Source organism: Talpa occidentalis, unplaced genomic scaffold (assembly GCF_014898055.3).
Source record: "Talpa occidentalis isolate TD23 unplaced genomic scaffold, MPIMG_talOcc4v2.1 talOcc4.8, whole genome shotgun sequence".
NCBI classification, from domain to species: domain Eukaryota; kingdom Metazoa; phylum Chordata; class Mammalia; order Eulipotyphla; family Talpidae; genus Talpa; species Talpa occidentalis.
In genome coordinates, this window is record NW_023605194.1 from 45,234,885 (window position 1) to 45,254,835 (window position 19,951).

General features: G+C 46.2%; 1 protein-coding gene and 1 pseudogene across 4 annotated transcripts in view; one reads left to right on the top strand and one right to left on the bottom strand.

Annotated features, from left to right (window-relative positions):
- Window positions 1-19,951, bottom strand: part of HK1 (hexokinase 1) — a 109,454-nt gene that overhangs the window by 2,783 nt on the left and 86,720 nt on the right. For all 4 annotated transcript variants that reach the window (XM_037497523.2, XM_037497525.2, XM_037497524.2 and 1 more), the window contains 8 exons: window positions 19,546-19,850; window positions 18,895-19,043; window positions 18,491-18,610; window positions 17,077-17,172; window positions 15,173-15,272; window positions 4,725-4,908; window positions 2,763-2,918; window positions 482-715 (listed from right to left, as the gene is read on the bottom strand). In XM_037497523.2, coding sequence (XP_037353420.1) covers window positions 482-715; window positions 2,763-2,918; window positions 4,725-4,908; window positions 15,173-15,272; window positions 17,077-17,172; window positions 18,491-18,610; window positions 18,895-19,043; window positions 19,546-19,850 — 1,344 coding nt within the window. The remainder of the gene's footprint in view (window positions 1-481; window positions 716-2,762; window positions 2,919-4,724; window positions 4,909-15,172; window positions 15,273-17,076; window positions 17,173-18,490; window positions 18,611-18,894; window positions 19,044-19,545; window positions 19,851-19,951) is intronic.
- Window positions 9,666-10,200, top strand: LOC119234066 (ferritin heavy chain-like; annotated as a pseudogene).

Genomic DNA, 19,951 nt, shown 5'->3' on the forward strand with positions numbered 1-19,951 from the left:
TTGACCAAAAGGAGACCACAGGACCTAAACTGCTCTCACCCTCCAAGTCTCCTGACAAACTGATTCGCAGGTGAACAAGACAATGGCCCTGCTCCTCTTTCTTTTACTCCCCTCTGCCCACTTCCCTGCCTCCAGCCAGACTGCAGATAACCAGGCTGATGCCCCCTTCCCTGCTCCTCAGCCCACCCAGGCTCTGCATGGCCTGAGAGGAGCCCAGTGGCGTGGGGGGAGGGACATGCCAAAGTGCCGACGTGAGCTGACCAAGAGAAGCCACTTCTCTGCCTCCCCAAGGACCCCAGCTAAACTTCACAGCGGCTCTATTACTTGGAGAGGCCCCAGTTCCTGCATGCACAACCTTCCATTTGGCTGTGTCCTGATGAGGAACTTTCCAGGTAGGCAGCCCATCCTGATGTCCCATAACCACAAAGGGGATTCGCCAGCCCTGGAAGCTCTGCCCACTCCGACCGGAAGCCCCACTCACTGTGGATGCAGCTTGTAAAGTGTTCCGTCTACCCCCACAGTCACGTTGAGATGGTCTAGGCCTCTGTTCTCTCGTATCTTATCCACCACGGCAGCCATGCCAGCGCCACACAGCTGTGCCGCCCTCCTGGACACCACTCCGCACACTGTCTTCACGAGGATACTGTCGTCGCAGGTGCTGTCCAGGCCCAGCTGCTGAAGGATGGCCCGGACCTGCAGCAGCGCTAACCGGTCACTGTGGTGGGCAAAAGCCAGGAGACCGGGTGAGGCAGGACCCACAAGTGTGATCCAGGAGCCAATCCCAAAGGACTGAACCCAAATCACCAAAACTTATTCATAAATAGGGTTATCGTGTGGGGGTACCTTCAAAATAACATTTACTTGCTTTTTTGAATGTTTGCCCCCGAGTACTGCCTATTAAATTGTAGGAAATTGGGCCTCCCCTGGTGGCGCAGCGGTTGAGCGCTGGGCTGTGAAGCTGCCTGCAGCCTCTGCAGCGCCGGTTTGATCCCCGGCTGCTCCCCCGCCACCTGAGGGAGGGTCCCACATGGCGCGCAGACCTCTCCTGCCGCCCGCTGCTCCCCTCAGCAGTGTACTTCGGTCCTTCTGCCTGCTCTGCTCCCCGCTCTGGCTCTGGTGAATTCTCTCACCCACCCGCGCTTCTGACTATACCCAGTGCTTGTATAAATAAATAAATAAAATAAAAAAATTTAAAATAAATAAATAAATAAATAAATTGTAGGAAATTGGGTGAATCTAGAAAAATTAAAATTGGAAAATCAGGGGCCTCCCTGGTGGCGCAAGGGGTTAAGTCGTAGCACTATGAAGCTATCCGCAGCCACTGTAGCGCGAGTTTGATCTCTGGCCAGGGAGAAACCCACATGGCAAAGCAGACCTCTCCTGTCTCACCCGCTGCTCCCCTCAGCAGTGTATTTCAGTAGATCTGCCTGTTCTACTCCTCACTCTGTCTCTGGTGGATCCTTCTCACCTCTCCACACCTCTGGCCTACACCACACTTCTTGTATGCATAAATAAATAAAATCAATCTTCAAAATTAATTTTAAAAAATTGGAAAATTAAAACTGTCCACAATCCTATCACTGGGGAAAATGCTTCGACATTTTAATATATTTCCTTCCAGTCAATTTTTCCTAAATATGCTAAGTAATCTCTTTGTTCTTATACTATGCAAAATGGACTCATCCTTTATATGTGTTTTTCTTTCTTGATTTTTTCCCCTTAATTTATACATTTGACCATCGTGCCACCTCCTCTCCTGAGAACAGGATTGGAAACCGCCGCCGTACTATTCTATTGTGGGGAAACACCTTGATTTAGGCAGTTTATATAAATTTAAATTGTTTGTGGTTTTCTGGTATCATCAAGTAACTTGCTGATAAAGTTTGTTTATAAATCTATGGTAGCTCCAACTTTTTCCTCTAGGATACATTTCTGGCTCAAAGGGCATTTGATCTAGATTGCCAAGTGCTTTCCAGAAAGTTGTATCAATTTATTCTCTCTGGGAAGTGTGGCCCTACTTGTCCGTAGTGGCAAGGAGCACTTTTAAATGTCTGGCAGTCTGGTATGGATGGCACCAGACTGTAGCCTGATTTGTGCTCTTCTCTTCCAGGGGTGAGCTCGGCTTTGGCTCAGGTAGGCAATGAGTTTTACACACAGGTGACAGATATGGGCAGCAGGAAAAGGAACGCACCAGCTCCAGGCAGCCTAGTGTTGCTCTTCCCACCGTTCTGGAAATGAGGTGGCTTTGGCACAACTGCTTTTGCTTTAACAGACCATTTTCCCTCTTTCTTTCACAACTCGTAGTGGAAAAAGGCAAAGGCAGAGGTGGAATGTCCCCTCTAAATGAGGAGAGGTGAGACAGAAGCCAGTGGTGTGGGGCATGCAAACAGGGCAGCCAGGGACCTCACGCTGCCTTTGAGATGAGGAGACAGTGGAGCTAGAGCAGTGGTCCTTGGCAATTTTGGACTCAAAGCCCCAAATATTTATAATGCACCTTTACTATCCTAAAATGAAGTCTAGACCCTCTGCTTAACAAACATCATCTTAAATAAATCAACATATCCAACATAAAAGATGATAAAAGGAAAGTAGTCAAATTAAATTATATGATTCCAACAGGCATCTATTCAGGTCCTATTACCCTGGAAGAGAAAAAATCCTCACAAATGGTCAAAACATCCCCCCTAAGGATGCCTACCACCCCCTCACTGGCCAGGTTCACTGCTAACAGGCCCCTGCAGGGAAGCCCTTTGTCCACTCACCTCTCAATCTGAGAGAGATACTTGGTCTGGAAGATGCCCCAGGTCTTCAGCGACTCAGAGATCTGCCCCCGGAAGAGGAACCCCTTCTTGGTGAAGTCAATCAAGATGTTGCGGACAATTTCACCGAGGTACATACCACTGATCATCTTCTCAAACCTGAAACAGAAGGAGAGGGCTGGGAAATCTCTATAAAACCTTCAGTCTCGGTAACCCCTGTCTCTCACCTCATGCCCAGAAGGAGAACATGAGACCAGGGACTGAGGAATCCACAGCCTCGCCGGGATCACGAAACCACCAGCATTCATGTCTGACTGCCCTCTTCACCTAACCTCCTTTCTTTGCCTGGCAAAATCCCATTCCAGTTGTCCGCCCAAGACACCTGTCCTCCTTGCCCAGGATGGTTTCTTCTGCCCAATTCCAGCTCCCACACATCTTGCCCTTCTAACAAGGCACATGTGTTCACCCCTCATCACCCCTCCAGTGAAAACCCCAGAAGATGAGATGTGTGCCTGGCTCAGCTTTGAGACCCCAGGCCTACACAGCATAGCACCAGGCTCTCAGGCAAGTGTTCCATATTTGCATAATATATGTGCAAAATAAGCAAACAACATGGCTGAGTCTTAAAAGGTCAAGAGGACAAGAGGAGAGTTCCTAGATTTCTGGAAGTCTCTACAAAGGCACAGTGTTCCGGCCAAACACCCATTAGAGTGCAGAGCCACACAGGCTGGAGGACTCAGGACGCCAGCATACATCCGAGGTCAGCTTGTTCTTGGGGTTTTTAATTCCTGTCCTCTCCACACTCAAGGGCCAAAAAAAATGACAAGGATTTAAATGCTCCCACAGCACACACCCACCTCCAATGTACCTCTCCCTACCCCACCCCCACTGGGAAGAGTCCACTGGAATCGAGATACTCAGGAGAATTAGGTGGTTCATGGAAAAAAACATGAAATAGCACTGACTCCCAGAAAGGGTCACTGCAGTTACCAATTCCCACCCAGTCCTCACTCCACCAAGGAGCCAGTATCATCGGGTGATGCTGTCTTTAGCACTTTGCAACACCTGATCTTCCTTTTTAACCCTGGGGGTCTTTTCTTAGAGCCATTGATGGGCAACGGTACCTATCTACTAGTCTCTAGGTAACACTGTTCTTCACTATACTCATTTTTGGTTTTCCCCCTTTTTCCCCCCCTCATTAAATCTAAGGAGATAGGCTGATTTAACGAAAAACATTAAGTAAATAACAAATAGGTGGTATTCCAAAAAGACAAAGATCGTGAGAGTGACTAGAGATCAACATATGTTTGCCTTTCTTGAGTATATACTTGCTCCTGAGTATATACTTGGACCAACCCATCCGGGTTACAAAGGGTGATTTGTCTCAGGTCTATGTACCTGAGCCCTCAGCTGCAGTGCTCCAAATAGCCACTAGGTGGTGCAGGAGGCCCCTGGTGGGAAGGATGACTCGAGCTGGGCCCTGGCCTCAACCTGAGGGCAAGCCCCCTACCTTCACCAATCATTTACTAATTTCCCTTGCCCTTGACAAATTATGGTCAAGTGTGTACTACTTCCACTAAAAAAAAAAAAACTTGTTGACCAAGAGGTTTCTATTAATCTGATAGGGAAGAAACAGAGCAAGGAGAAAGGCCCAAATACTCCAGAATGAAAATCGTCACTAAGGGAAGAGGTGTGACCATTGCCACCCAGTCTGGGCATATTCCTGGGCAGAGGATGCACCTAGACAGGACATCAATCCTCAACCCTGAACCCTCTTGTACCATGTGGGGGCCCATCCCTCGCCTGCTTCTTGGGCCAAAAGCCAAGGTCAGGAGTGTATCTCAGGGACCGGTCACCAAGCCTCTGACCAAACCCCACTCCCACTAGAAACTTCTTCCTTTGTAACAGCAGCATACAGCAGCTGCCCTGACTCTCTTATGCGTCTCCTCCCCCAGGCAGAATTACCTTTGTTTCCCAGCATTTAGAGAATGCTCATCCACCATCCTGTCATAGGTTGTTCTGATATCATCCAGGCTCCCATTGTCCCCAAAGGCACCCCACTCCATGTTGATACACATTCGCCCCTCATCCCCATCCAGCATCTGGATGTTCTTCATTTCTTCCATGTAGCAGGCGTTGGAGCCGGTGCCTGAAACAGGAGGCAGGGGAGAGAATGAAGGGCAGGCCACCATGCTTGTGGGGGTGGGGGCCCAGAGGGAGCATCTTGCAACTGGGCCTGGGATCCCACAGACAAATGGTACATTTTTGAGATGAATACAGTGATAGCTTCACTTTCCCAATGTTTTCAAGGAAAAATTTGAAGAAGAGTTGGCATTAAACCAGCTAGCATCTGATTCACTTATTTAAACTAGGTTGTCAGAAAAGTCATGATGCATTTTTGCTTGAAAAACAGAAAAAATATGTCATGACTTTTCCAATAACCCAATACTAAGCCATCAATACTGAGAACCTCAGGTGTTTACCTGTCCAGGCAGGGACATATTTAGCAGAAAACTGGTAGAAGGTGGTCTTACAAGAAAGAATGTATATTCCTTAATGGGAGTCTAGGCAATATTCAGATTGGAAGGTTCTTTCTCGCCATACATGGGGTTGCTTACTATCATACTATACATGTTCACTTCTCTTTTATTATCGAAGACATCAGTGTACGATGTCTGCTCAGTAAGCTTTCCTAGTGTTGCAGAATGAAGTCCACAATTCAAAGAAGGCTAGTCCTAAGCATTTTAAGGGAGCTTCTCTAAATCACCACTTTGGTATCACAGACTTCTGAAAAATCTGACGATTCTCCTGAAAAACAGAGCCTTTTCCTGGGTACACCCACGCACTGCACATAGTAACCTGGCAGGAGGCCTCCAAGGGCTCAGGAACCTCTGATTTCCATCTCTGACCTCTCAGAGCAGGTTACTCAGACTGTGGCCCCGAGGTGGGACTCTTTGTTGCTCTCACCCAGAAGGAGTTAAGTTCAGACATTGAGAGGAAGCAGCATCCATTGCCACCATGACCACCTGTGCCACCGGCTGTCTCAGTGAATGGACAGAAAATTTAAAACCAACCAACCAAGATGCCCTTCACATGTATATTATTCTATGCACCCGAATCAAATGGGGAGCCTCTTAAGAACCAGATTTTGATTCAAGAGGCCTGGGGCCTGAGACTCTGCATTCCCAACAAGCTTCTGGGTGATGCTGATGCTGCTGATCTATGAGACACACTTCAGGGTCAAGGCTCTAAAACACCACCGTCTCCTCCCAGGTGGGATGTGCATGTAGCTGGACTTTTAACATAAAAATAAAGCAAAGGCATTTACAAAACTAAACCAAAACAAACCCTGGAAATCTGACTGTAGAACTGAGGACACCAGAGGCGAGGGGGAGGGGCTGGCAACAGGGGGAGGGGGCTCAGTGGACTATAGTGGAGGGTTGGTGGCGCTCTGGTGGTGGACATGGTGTGATAACATAAGATCTGCAGAGGTATGAACCCACACCCCTAATACACAGACAGTGTTGTAAATCATCGTTATCTTATTAAACATTAAAAAACCTGCCTTTTGGTGGTTGTTTCTAAATAAACCCATTTTGTTGGTGAAATAACCGACTACTTTTTGTTTAAAGTCGCCATCTTTGATGGCCAATATGGGATCCAAAGAATGACCCTTGACAACATGGCTGGTGGGAAAGAGGTTGTTGGTGCCCACTGATCCCTGTGCACAATGCTTCTTACCACCCTGGAGTCTGAGGGTCAGTCTCCTTTTGCCCTTTTTGTGTTGAGCTGTCCAGAGGCTTATGTATTCCAGAACTCTTCTCGGTTATGGTTAGGCCTTGTTCTCTCTGTGGGGATCCACGGCACTTAGCCTGTTCATTCAGAAATCAGGCTACCCCTGACCAGGAATGTGTCAACCTTTGGCCAAATCTTTGAAATCAAAATGCTCTCATGGCAGCAGTGCTGGCCTTCGGTCCCATCAGGTGGAAACAGTGGTTCTACCCTGGACTGAAAGTGCTTGGCTTAGCATGCACTGCTCTGAATAGAGTCTGCTTCCCTATTGGAAACACTGCTGTTTGTGTGTAAGTCCTCCATGGCCTTTGACCTGATTTCCTTCTGGAAATGGGAGTTTCCTAAAAGGAACTAGCCGTTTAGGAATTCCTGACTCTAATTATAAAAGAAAATGGGGATCCCCATTAGCTTAGCTTAGTGTGTCAGAACCACAGTCCTTCCTCATACATATTTCTTACTAAAAGGATCAAATTAACCAAAAGTAAGTCAGAATGCCAATGGCAATTACAGGGAAACTTTGAACTCCCCAAACTTTTCTTAAATCAGTTTTAGCTCTGAAACTGCTAAAACTGAATGGAAAGCCTATTTCAGCTGGTACCTGGAGGCCTCCAAATATTATCAGGAGTCTAAAATGGCCTCTTTGCAAAATGAAATGTTAAAATTAACTAAAATGAACAATTAAGAAAAGACCAAATGGGGCCTCCCCGGTGGCGCAGCAGTTGAGTGCTGGGTTGCGAAGCTGCCCACAGCCTCTGCAGCGCCGGTTCCATCCCCGGCTGCTCCCCAGCCACCGGAGGAGGGTCCCAAATGGCACGCAGACCTCTCCTGCCACCCGCTGCTCCCCTCAGCAGTGTACTTCGGTCCTTCTGCCTGCTCTGCTGCCCGCTCTGGCTCTGGTGAATTCTCTCACCCTCCCGCACTTCTGACTGTACCCAGTGCTTGTATAAATAATAAATAAATAAATAAATCTTAAAAAAAAAAAAAAAAAAAAGACCAAATGGCTTCAGGAGGCCTTCTTCCCCTTTCCTACTTGCTTTGCCTCTGGACACACTGTGCTCAGGCCCTACTGTACTGAGGTATTTTATGGAGATCCCTGGCACCCTCATCTCCTTTCCCATCTAAATTGCCCACCCTTCCTTGTACCCTCATTTTCCCCATTCTACTCCTGCTGTCCAACTCTTTCCCCTAGCCACTCTCTTTCTCTCTCTGATCCCCCTTTCTCTGAACTTAGGACCACCTGCCCTCTTCAAGTTAAATCTTCTGAGGATCCACATAAACCTGAAATCTCTTATGTCCCCTAGACTAAGGCTGAGTTTTCAGTCATAGTTGAAAAGCTTCCTAGGGCCTCCCTGGCGACACAAGGGGTTAAGCACTGCACTATGAAGCAATCCACAGCTTCTGCAGCACGAGTTCGATCCCCGGCCAGCCAGGGAGCAACCCACATAGTACAGCAGACCTCTCCTGACTTGCCGGCTGCTCCCCTCAGCAGTGTATTTCAGTCAGTCTGCCTGTTCTGTTCCCCGCTCTGTCTATGGTGAATCCTCTCACCCCCCTGCATCTCTGGCCTGTACTCCAGCTCTTGTATGCATAAATAAATAAATCTTTTAAAAATAAATAAATAAAAAGCTTCCTAAAGTAACTGAGAAGTTTTTTAGGTTTGCTGAAAAATTTAACCTAGCCGTGCAAATTTACCAACCGGTTTTGGGGACTTACAGCAGTTCACTCACATGCTTGCTGGAGAGGGTCAAGCCAAATATTGAATTTTCCAGATGGGAAAATCCTGAAAAGGATTTAGATAAATCCCTAACTTTTGGCTAGAGACAAGGAAATTCTCTTTATCAAATAATTCCATAGCTTTTTCTAAGCCCATTGATTGGGACAAAATTCAGATTTGTCCACAAAAGCCTGATGAACCTGTTAGTAATCACTACAATTGATTTCAAATTGTTTTCAAACTGTTTCAAATAAAATTCAAGTTTTCCTTCTGAGGCTACATATTTGGTTGCTTTCAACTGCGTTAATTGGCTGAAGTGAGATCTTTCTCTACTATTCAAAAGTAACAGAGTAAAATAGGAAAGTATGTCTACTCTAGATCTAGTTAATTTGGTAAAATAACTCCCTTGTACCTCAGAAGAGGCAACTAAAAAAAAAAAAAGATGGCAAAATCCTTAATTCCAATCCCACCAAATGAAAGTCCCTGTATGGAACAAAAACCAGCCTCCTAATTCCTGTCATTATTGTAAAGCAGCTGGACACTGGGCAGAAGACCGTCACACACTTAAGTGTTTCAAACACCAAGAAGCTTCCAACCAGCATTTCCTGTGTCCTCTTAATTCCAACCATGTTAGGGCTCTGAGAAACGATAGGGGCTTTTCCCAGCCCTCCCTCTTAACTGACTTGGGATAACTCTCAGCTTGGGAATGAATTTCTCTCTGTCAGCACCTGACCACAATTATAAAGCAATCAGGTTCAAACTGTAGGGATTTCTAATAAGCCTCAAAAGGTTCTTGTCACCGAGTCTATTCCCTTTTGTTTAAGTATTCTTTTTTCTTAGTTCCTCTGCCCCTGTTCATTTACCAGGTTGAAACTTCCTTGAAAAGAATCATGGTAGTATTACATTCTCCCATAGTGGGGGAGTCACTCTAAGTTAACAGCAGCAATCAAAACGGTCAACCAGGGCCTCCCCGGTGGCGCAGTGGTTGAGCGCTGTGTTGTGAAGCTGCCCGCAGCCTCTGCAACACCAGTTCGATCCCCGGCAGCTGGCAAGGGTCCCACATGGTGCGCAGACCTCTCCTACCACCCGCTGCTCCCCTCAGCAGTACATTTCATCCATCTGCCTGTTCTGCTCCCTGCTCTGGCTCTGGTGAATTCTCTCACCCTCCCGCGCTTCTGACTGTACCCAGTGCTTGTATAAATAAATAAATAAATGTTAAAAAAAATAATAATCAACCAGCAGTCTAGTCCCCACAGTTTCCCGATTCTACAGAGCTTGGATGAACCTGAAGCTTGTCCCTCACCCCAGCCAACAGACAAGGGCTGGCCAGCCAGTCGCCTCCTGCTCATGGTGCCCTCAGATGGCTCCCAGTCCCTTGCCACTTCTCCTCAATAACCGCCATGATGATCGTGTCCCCATCAGGTGGCCAGAACCACCACCAGGACCCCAAGGCCGCCATCAACCACCAGGTCAACCAGGAGCTCTAAGCCTCCTGAGTCTACCTTCCACATCTTACTACTTGACTGCAACAATGTAGCTTTGAAGAACTTTGCTAAATATTTTCTCCACTAATCTCATGAGGAAAGGGAATGTGCTGAGAAACTGATGAAGCTGCAGAACCAATAAGATAGCCAGATCTTCTTCCAGAATACCAAGAAACTCAACTGTGATGACGGGCCCAATGCAGTGGGGTGTGCGTGGCACTGGGGAAAAGCCTGAGTCTGCACCAACTGGAACAGCACAAAATAGCCACTGACAATATGACCCCACTTGTGTGACTTCCTGAAGACTCATTATCTGGATGAGCAGGTGAAATGCATCAAAGAATTGGGTGACCATGTAATCAACTTGCACAAGATGGGGTCCCCAATCCTGGCATGGTGGTCTCTCTCTCTCTTTGACAAGTACACACTGGGAGAAAGTGAGGAGAGTTAAGCTAAGCCTTGGGCTGACTTCCTATAGTGAGGGGTGTGCCTTTTCTGGTCACCAAGGCTGTGCATGAATGTTGGGGTTACCATTACCTTTTCTATAAATTGCACAAAAACATCTGCTTAAATCTTTCCTTTGCATCACTCCTTCAAATAACATAATTTGGTAGCCATTGGGGGAAAAAAAAAAGAAGCCAACCAAATGAATTACATGACTTTAACATCTGCACTGCCTAGTCTCTGACAGTCCTAGTACTGACTGTACAGACACTGATCATTTGTCCCTGTTGAATCAGTTTCATCTTCCTTCTAGGCAAATTCTCCAACTGTTTATGGCCAAACTTCTGTGTATGTTATCTAAAAGAAAACAAAAAACAAAACCCTAACCAAATTCCATGGGAAGAAAAGGTCTAGAAGGCCTTGAAGTCCTTAAGGAGAATTTAATGAAACCACTAGCCCTTGGACACCCCAATGATCACATTTACTCCTTCCTTTTTTGTATATGGAAGGGAACGCCCTTGGAGTAGTCATCCAGAAATGTGGTGTTCACCATTGACCCAGAGGGCACATTCAACAACTGGCACCCTGTGATACAAAGATAACTCCTTGCCTTAAAGCCTTCTGCTTGGGCCTCCCTGGTGGTGCAGGCGGTTGAGCGCAGAGCTTTGAAGCTGTCTGCAGCCTCTGCAGCGCGGGTTCAATTCCCGGCCGGCCAGGGAGATTCCCACATGGTGCGGCAGGCCTCTCCTGTCTCGCCCACTGCTCCCCTCAGCAGTGTATTTCGTCAGTCTGCCTATTTTGTTCCCCACTCTGTCTCTGGTGAATCCTCTCACCCTCCCGTGCACCTGGCCTGTACCCTGGTTCTTGTATAAATAAATAAATCTTTTGGAAAAAAAAAAAAAAAAAAAAGCCTTTTGCTTAAGGACACTGAGGAAATCATGTTGCTAACTGCTCCCCACAGCATTCTTGCTTGCTTTTGAAGAACTTAACCCTGCCACTCTCCTCCCTGCTGTTGTTATCCACAAAGTCCCTCAGACTACTTACCCTTCACAGGTCACCTCCTGTGACCCCTCTAGATGATCTGCTAGAAACTCCTTTGGGTAATGCTGATTTCTCATGATTCACTGAGGGTTTCTATTTGAAAGGTGGAAATGGTAAATATTGTGCCAAATATGTTAGATCACGTTTTTGTCATTGAAGTGGCACCTTTACCTTTAGCTACACAGCCTGACAAGCCAAGATGTACATCCTTACCCAAGCCTGCACCCTAGCCAGAGTCAAAACTGTCAACATTCACATTGACAGTAGATATACTTTTGAAATGGCTCCTGAGTTTGGAATGCTGTGGAAGCAGACGCATCCTGACTTCAAATGGCAACAAAATCTAAAATGGGCCTTATGTTCAGGAGCTGTTGGATGCTATACTTTCACCTACTACCTTGGATATGATTATGATTCCAAGGCATTCTAAAATTGACTCTAAAGGGAATCACCTTGCTGATATTGTCACAAGATTTGCTGCCCTTAACGGAACTGATAGAAGCCAAAGATCCATCATGGTCCAGAGACATTTCTCCAAATGACAACTCAGAAAAACTGGCAAGAGAAACTCAACAATTGGCCCCCAAACAGAAGAAACAAGACTGGAAAGTCTAGAATTATTCATACGACAAGAAGAAGCTCTGGCTTGAACCAAATGACAATCCAGTCTTACCAGAGGCTCCAATTTTCCACTCTTAACCATACTACATGCATTAAACCCTTGGTCCCCCAGTAAAACGATAGCATTCATAGATCAATACTGGTAGGAAATGTCAGCAAAGCTACAAAAAGTGCCTCCCTTACTTGTTCCACTTGACCAAAATACAACTCAGGAAAACCTATTCTCACAGTTCCTGGATATTTTTAATTGCCTATTAGGCCATTCAAGTTTTGGCAATTGGACATTCATACAGTTACACCTGTCTTGTGGGTGTGAATATGTTTTAGTCATACCATGTTTTAATTATGTTATGTTTCTCACTGGACTGAGGCCTTCCTCTATAAACAGGCGATTGCCTTTCTTCAGCCTAAATCCTTCTGGAAGAGATTATCCCTATTTGGGAAACCCCTCTTGAATTTCACAGTTTTGAAGGAACCCATTTTACTGGTCAGGTATTCCAACAATGTTTTCACTGTGCTTACAGCTCAATGCTCTGGTTCAGTCTAACTCACCAACAATGTTATTAAAACTGAAGTGTCCAAATTTGGAAAGACCCTCCAAACACCTTGGCCAAAAAAGCACTGCCACTGATCCTTCTAAATCTCAGATCTACCCCTTTTGGAACTCAAAAACTCTTACCCTTTGAGACAGTCACAGGGTGCTCGATGTACCCAGCCCTTCCTTGCCTCTTTGGATTCACAGCTTATTGAAGGAGACAACACTTCAGTGTTGTAAAAGTCTAATTGCTTCTATCAAAAATAACCATGTTTCCGGTGAACAATCTCTCAACAGAATACTCCCTGGAGATAAAGACCTTAAGCAACATACACTGCAACCTGTGGAGATTTTAATCTATTGGAAGAAACCTTCAAAAAGACACTGAAGCATCATCAGAAAGGCACCTATCAAGCATGGCTAACAAACCCTCTGTAAGCAAATGTCTTGGACTCACGCCATACGTGAGTATATAAAGAAAATACCAAATCCTACTGAACCACACACCATCTGGCAACCTGGTGTCCGACCTGGGCATTTTCATTTCAAAATGGCACATGGCACCAGGAAAGGTACTTCTGTTATACCACCCCCCCCTAACACTTTCAGGCACTTAGGGACAAAAAGGTCACTGAATCTTGGATACCCTGACTCTTGATCAACAAGGGTTTCAGAGATCTTGATTGAAAGTGGAAATTTTGAGCATTCAAATAGAGAAACCCTATTTAAATGAAGTTAGGAGGCTACAAGAGAGTCCCCACAGATGTACAATCAGCAAACCACAGGTTCCAACATGTCCTGTATCTCTGAGATGACCTGCCCCAACAGGAAGGAGGAGGAGGTCCTCTTACTTGGCAGTAGATTCCCCAGAGCTTATATAAGGGGTACCTGCTTTTGATTTGGGACATACATGTGTGTCTCGCCATGAGATTATACTCCACGAATTGCTTTATGGTTGTTATTTCTTTAAAAATTCATTTTGTTGGTGAAATAACCAATTGCTTTTTGTTTGAAGTCAAAATTTTCATCCCCTTTAAAGAAACTTAGAATTTGCAGATGTGTCTGTTACTAACTTTTGCTAACCTAACTATGTAACTGGATTGTTTTTGTTTTCCCATATTCTTTTCATTCAAAATATAACACTAAGGGAAAAGGAAGCCACTGAAGTGACAGGGGGTGTGAAGAAAATAAGCCCTACCACTTGCCCGTGGGAGTTCAAAGCAAAAAGATCAACTGATGGGGGTGGCTTTGTATGCAGTTGGGGCCCAACCCAATACCAGGAACAGCTAATCAGCCTGCCTTGGGCAGGCCTGACCTCCTGCCTACCAGAGGAGAATGTGCTGTGTCACTCTAGCTTTGCATTTTACACCTAAGCCCATTCATAAGCAGGAAGGAGGGGCTGGGTGGAGATAGGAAGCCTTGCAAAAATAAAGGAAGAGACAAAGAGCACAAATCCAGGCTACAAGCAACTTTTTACCTTTTTCCACAGGAGGCCAAAGTGGTTGAATCAATGAAAAGGTTTTCCTGCACCCAGGACCAAGACCTGCTGGGGCCTTATGCCAATCCCAGAGACTCTCAGTTCAGGGCTGGGCAGCAGCGTGCCCCTCCCAGTCCAAATAGGGTTTGCAGAGAGAAGCTAAGAAACAAGGCCTTTCCCCAGCACCCCTGACACTAGCAGCTGAATCAAGTGGACAAATGGTCCACAGTCAAAATCAAAATGCTTCAGGGATTGCATGCTCTTGAGGCCCAGACACCCAATAATGGAAGCTTAGAGAAGAAAATTTAGGGTGGAAGTTTTCATAAGGGCAAAAAGCAGAGGTTGGAGTAGGGATGATTAACCAAAAACCAGAGGTGGGAGTTGTTAAAACCCGTTATGGAACTTCCTAGGCATCGGGAGCTGGGATCAGAAAGGATTATCTATTATTACAGAACACCAATCTAACCGGACCCTTAAGGAATAAAATTCCACAAAGGATGAATCCCCCCACAAAGAACACTATATAAAGATATCCCTTGCTCTGGCAAAATGCAGATCTTGTCCTAAGGCTGCCCACCTGTGTCTATGAAGGCATCTCTTTCTCTTAATAAACCTACTCTTAAAAATGTAGTGTTTGCTTCTGTGTCTATGCAAGTATTTTTTTTTTTTTCCTTAATAAACTTACTGTGTGCTGCTAAAAATGGGAACTCTACTGAAATCATTCTCAGAGGAACTCAAGAACCCCACTCCGTGAATCCCAATACCTGACATGGTTGCACTATAGAGGAATAACCTGCAAAGCCAACAGAACCTTCTGCAACCCACTTGAGTGATGAGGACTGCTCACAAGCAGTGGCTGCTAACAGCACAATGGCCACCAAGCCTACTCTGGCTCTTACCCTGGGTCAGGAGAGGAGGAAAGTTCTCTCCCTTCGCAGCCTCAGATTCCCACCCTGCAACATACGCTGGGGGCGCCTCCACGCAAGCCCAAGAGAGTTGCCCTGCTGGCCAGGCCAGGTCCGGACACAGACACCAGTCCACGCAGGCTGGGAGAGCCTCTTGGAGTCGCATTCCTAGAAAGCTCTATTCTGGACAGGCTGGTCCCTATCAACGTGAAGGCTTGTGGGGGTCTGGGTGGGTGGAGGGGAGAGCCCCCTGGAGAGCTCTACAATTGTGAGGTGGTAAAGGGATGGTGCTGACAGATATACTAACCCACACAGGACTGAGCTGCTGACACAAAATCCCATGAAATAGGAAAACCCAGCATTCCCCACTCCAAGGAGACAGACCTCCTGGCACACCCACCTACGATGAGTCCAACCTCACAGCTGGGCTCCTCATAAGCACAGGTCATCATGGTGCCCACGGTGTCATTGACCACAGCCACCACGTCCACTTCAAATTCCTTTGGAAAGAAAGGAACATGGTATTAGGGACAGATAGCTCTACCTGGCTTGAATTCTGCTGGCTCACTCTTAACATACTATAGTCAGAAAGCCACTGGTACATCATCTGAAACAGTGTCCTATCAACCTAAGGACCTCTTCACTGACTAAATACTGCTACTAATGATATATCTGAAATCTGAGATCTAAAGAAAGAAGTATTTTACCCATTTCAGATGGCACTGAGTACTACAGAGGCAACCAGAGGGAATTTGTAAATGAAGAAAAGACAAGAGACTGTGGTCATACAGCTCTTTTTTCTTTTTTGAGTTTAAAATATTATAGCCTTACAGAAGCCAAAATGGAAATATCAAAACCATTTCTCAGAATCTGTCCTTTAGAATTGGTCACACAGGTTCAAAAAGTATATGCATAATTATATTTACTACATGCATTAGCCAGAAAGACAAACAACCTAAATATAGATCCAAAGAGGCAATACATGAATCACACTTCAGGTAAATACTGGAGTCCTATACAACCAAGAAAAAGAATGATAAGTTGGTCTATATATTCAGTGACATGAAAAGATGCCTGTTTCATGTTACATGAAAAAAGCAAGTTGTAATATAGTTATATGGTATGATTCTGATTTTAAAAACTGTGTGTTGGTATATGTATGGAAACATCTGGAAGAAAACTAAAACTAAGAGTTATGAAATGAGAAAAAAAATAGTTCATCAGCTTTCTTTCAGTGAGTTATTAGCTGTTGTGCAGCATCCCCCAGGTACAATAGATCCCTCGTTCAACACATTCATTTCAGCCTCCACAGCTGCCTATATCTTTGTGTGCCTTTTTGAACTGGAAACACTTGAACTGATTTTCTTTTGCTTCTTAGTGACCCCTCATTCATTTGTGAATTAAATAAAGTCTTTGGAACTTTTCAATTTATATTGGGCCAATGTCCTCCAGCCGAAGACTACCAGAAATACACCTGTGGGTGAACAAAGTTGGGCTGGCTGACTGGCTGCCACACAGAACACAGTTGGTAAGGCTGCTCAGAAAGTGCTAGAAAGATGGGCCTCCCCGGTGGCACACAGGTTGAGCGCAGCACTGTGAAGCTGTCCGTAGCCTCCGCAGCGCGGGTTCGATTCCCAGCCAGCCAGGGAGATTCCCACATGGTGCAGGAGACCTCTCCTGTCTCGCCCACTGCTCCCCTCAGCAGTGTATTACAGAAAATCTGCCTGTTCTGCTGCCTGCTCTGTCTCTGGTGAATCCTCTCACCCTCCCATGCCTCTGGCCTGTACCCCAGTTCTTGTATAAAATAAATTAAAATCTTTAAAAAAAAAAAGAAAGTGCCAGATAGAACTTGTAGGATTTGACCTTGTGTTGGTGGTTTTCGGGAGGGCTCAGAAATGGGAGGGTTTGTTTGATCCTGAACGCTGTCAGGAAGCAGGGGCAATTCTCTGCATATGCGCTGAGCTCTGACATGAATACAGCCAGGTCTTCCTCCTAACTTCACCGTAGTCACAGAGAGGCTGTGATGAGCCTGTGCTATGTGAAATCGTGCTTTACAGGAAAGCACTAAGACCTAACTGGCATGCCAGGCTGCTTTTCTCTTCCCTGATGTGTGAGTCATGATTTCACTGTTCTTGATAAAAACTATCCTTTAACAACACAAAATCATCTACCTCAATTTTATTGCTTATAGCTATTACCCAGGTCACATGTTGCTGTATGGTTTGAATTCTTTACAAGCAAGTACAATTTTTATAACTCCCTCAAGAAACAAAGATTTTTTACAAAACATTTCGTAATAGTTACCTCTCTCCTTTTTACCGCATCCCTTAGTAAGGTTGCCACATCATGGCCCACACAGTCAGTAGCCTTAAAACCCTTTGTCCAGGTTATCAAGATACCCTGAAAAAAGAAAGACACAGGGAAAGTCAGGTTTAATTTACCTTGTGGGCAGAATACAAAGTTTCATTCCCTCCTCCTCAGTAACCATCTGCTGAGAAGTTATAGCATGTGAAGGTCTCAGGCACAAAACAGCAAGGTGGGAAGAATCATTCAGAGGCGCCCATCCCCACCCTGTCCACACAGTGGTCTGGCAAACACCCCATTTTCACAGATGGAGAAAAGGAGGCATAGAAGGTTATTGGCATTATCCCTGGTACAACCAACTAGTTCCCTAAAGACCAACCAGAGTGCTAACAACAGAGCAGAAAATTTTAGTAACACCAGTACTACCTAAGGTAAATTAGGTTTGATTGGACTGAAGTCACACAAAGTGATGTTATAAGCAAGACCTCTAAAAACCACACATACACAAAAAAACAAGTTTATATGGATCCAACTGCTGACATCTAAAAGGGTGTAAGAGGGGAAAAAAAAAAAAAAAAAAGCACCAAGTCACCATGACTGGATTAACTGGCTTCCAGAGGCAAGAAGCCCTACCTAGCTTCCCTAGTGCTGCCAATTATACACCTTTAACCCTGGCCTAAGGCCCTATGTGATCTGATGCCACCTCTAGGGCCTCCACCCCGTCACACCTCCACTTGTGAGACACAGCGGCTTCTGCAGCTCTTCTAGCTCGACAGGCTTGGTCTCACCTCCATGGCTCTGTATATCAGTTCCTCTGCACTGAACGCACCCCACCCCCACCTACAGCCCAGAGCTCAGTGCTGGAGCTGCTGGTATGTGGACCAGGATCCTCCAGGGGCTGTGGGTCCCTGAGGACAAGAACCAAAAATTCAGCTCTGCACACAGCTTAGTCCTCAGCAGGTGCTTCACCCTGACGCTAGCCCATTTCATTCCATTTATTAAACCCTTATTAAGTATCACCTCTGACAGAACCATGTGTTAGGGCCCATGGGTAACACGGGACCTTGTTCAAGGATACATGGCACAGCAGGAGAGCAAGACAGGTCACCAATGACTGTGTAAAAAGTGTCATGATCCAGGCAGCACTCAAAGGAATGGAAAACACAGAAGAGGGTGAGGTTCTTTTTGCTTGGAGGACCAGAAGGCTTCCCCAAAATGGTGCATATTTAAGCAAAGAGAACTGAGATGTAATGGAGAGTGTGACATAGAGCCGGGGTCAAGCCCATGTGACACCTGAGTCACTCTGCCAATTGACAGATGACACTGATGCTAGAGGAGACCTCAAGAGCCAGCCCACCTGGCCATGAGGCAGTAAGTGCTGCCAGTGCCTGACACCCAATGGAAAGAGACTCACCTCATCCAAGTTCGTCTGTTTGCAGGGGAATGAGAAGGTGAAGCCCAAAGGCATTTTGGGGCCTTTGATCCCCATGTAGTCCAGGAAGTCGGAGATGCAAGAGACAATGTGGTCAAACAGCTTTAGGAGAAAAGAAAGGGTTACCCATACTGATTTCATATTTTCAGTGCACACGTACAAGTGCACACACATCACATACACCCTCACCCTGACACAAGCAGAACAAGCCCCTCCAGGATCCTCATGGCCCCCTGAGCAGCACAAGCCCAGTGTGGCTAAAAATGCCTGCGCTTTCAGGCCACTATGACAGACAGCATCACAAGGCAGATGTCGGGGACCAGCGATGCCACTGGTCATATGTGTCACTCACATGCCACAGCGAAGCAAAAGCCAAACAGCCTCACCTCTTCCCCGGTGCCCTGCATGATTTCAGTGGGAATGGCATAGATCTTGTTGTGCATTTCTACAGTTCTCTTTTTCCCACTACGGACTTTCACCAGCAAGACGCGGAAATTCGTTCCTCCGAGATCCAGAGCCAAGAAGTCACCGTGCTCTGTTGTAGTTAAGCACATAAAGAATGTTAAAAACAACAAAGTGCCTCTTGGCAGCCAGTAACCCCACAAATGCAGACTTTTAAGGGGATTAATGGGGAGAATTAAATACAGGGGAGAAGCTATCAGTTTTCCCTTCAGCACAGAGAGGAGTGGGCATCACTAACTCACTGACCCCCACAACCTCTGAGCAACACTAGAAGGACAAAAGACCATGAATGAACCACTTGTCTGTTATAATAAACAAACTTCACCAGGGTTACTAAAATGCTTGCCAATGGTGACCTGATTTTAGGGAGTCTCATACAAAAGAACTTAAATCAGTGTGCAGAGCTTTTGCAAAAATGGCCACGATCATTCCCTTCCCTGTACTCATGCAAAAATGGTGAAAATAAAAGCATGCAACTCCAGTGAGAATGCATCTACTGAGGAAGCCACCTGCAGCTCCACTGTACTCAGCCACGAGAGGTAAGAGACACACAGGCCCCCAGCAGAGGCCCTCACCTGTTCCATCCGGAGTGCTCCGAACAAAGGAGGGCAGCATCTTGACTACGGCGTTATCATGCGTCTTCTTATTCAGCCCCATCTCCATCTCGGCCCGCATCCTCTTCTTCACCTCCAGCAGCATGTCCTTGGTGAGGCGGAAGTGAGCCAGGGTCTCCTCTATCTGCCGGTGCTGCTCAGCCAGACGGTAGGCCACCGCGGTCACCATGGCGGCCCCCTTGCCACTGCCACTCTCTGAGACGAGGAAACGCACGTCGGAGTCGGGCACCAAGCGCCTCAGAGTCTTGTGGAAACGCCGGGAATACCTGTGAGGGGAGGAGATAGCCATGCCACAGTGGTTGGACTGAGCCCTCTGTCGGGGACCTCTGGGGCCCCTTCCTTTTACCACACTTTAATTCCGTTTTCT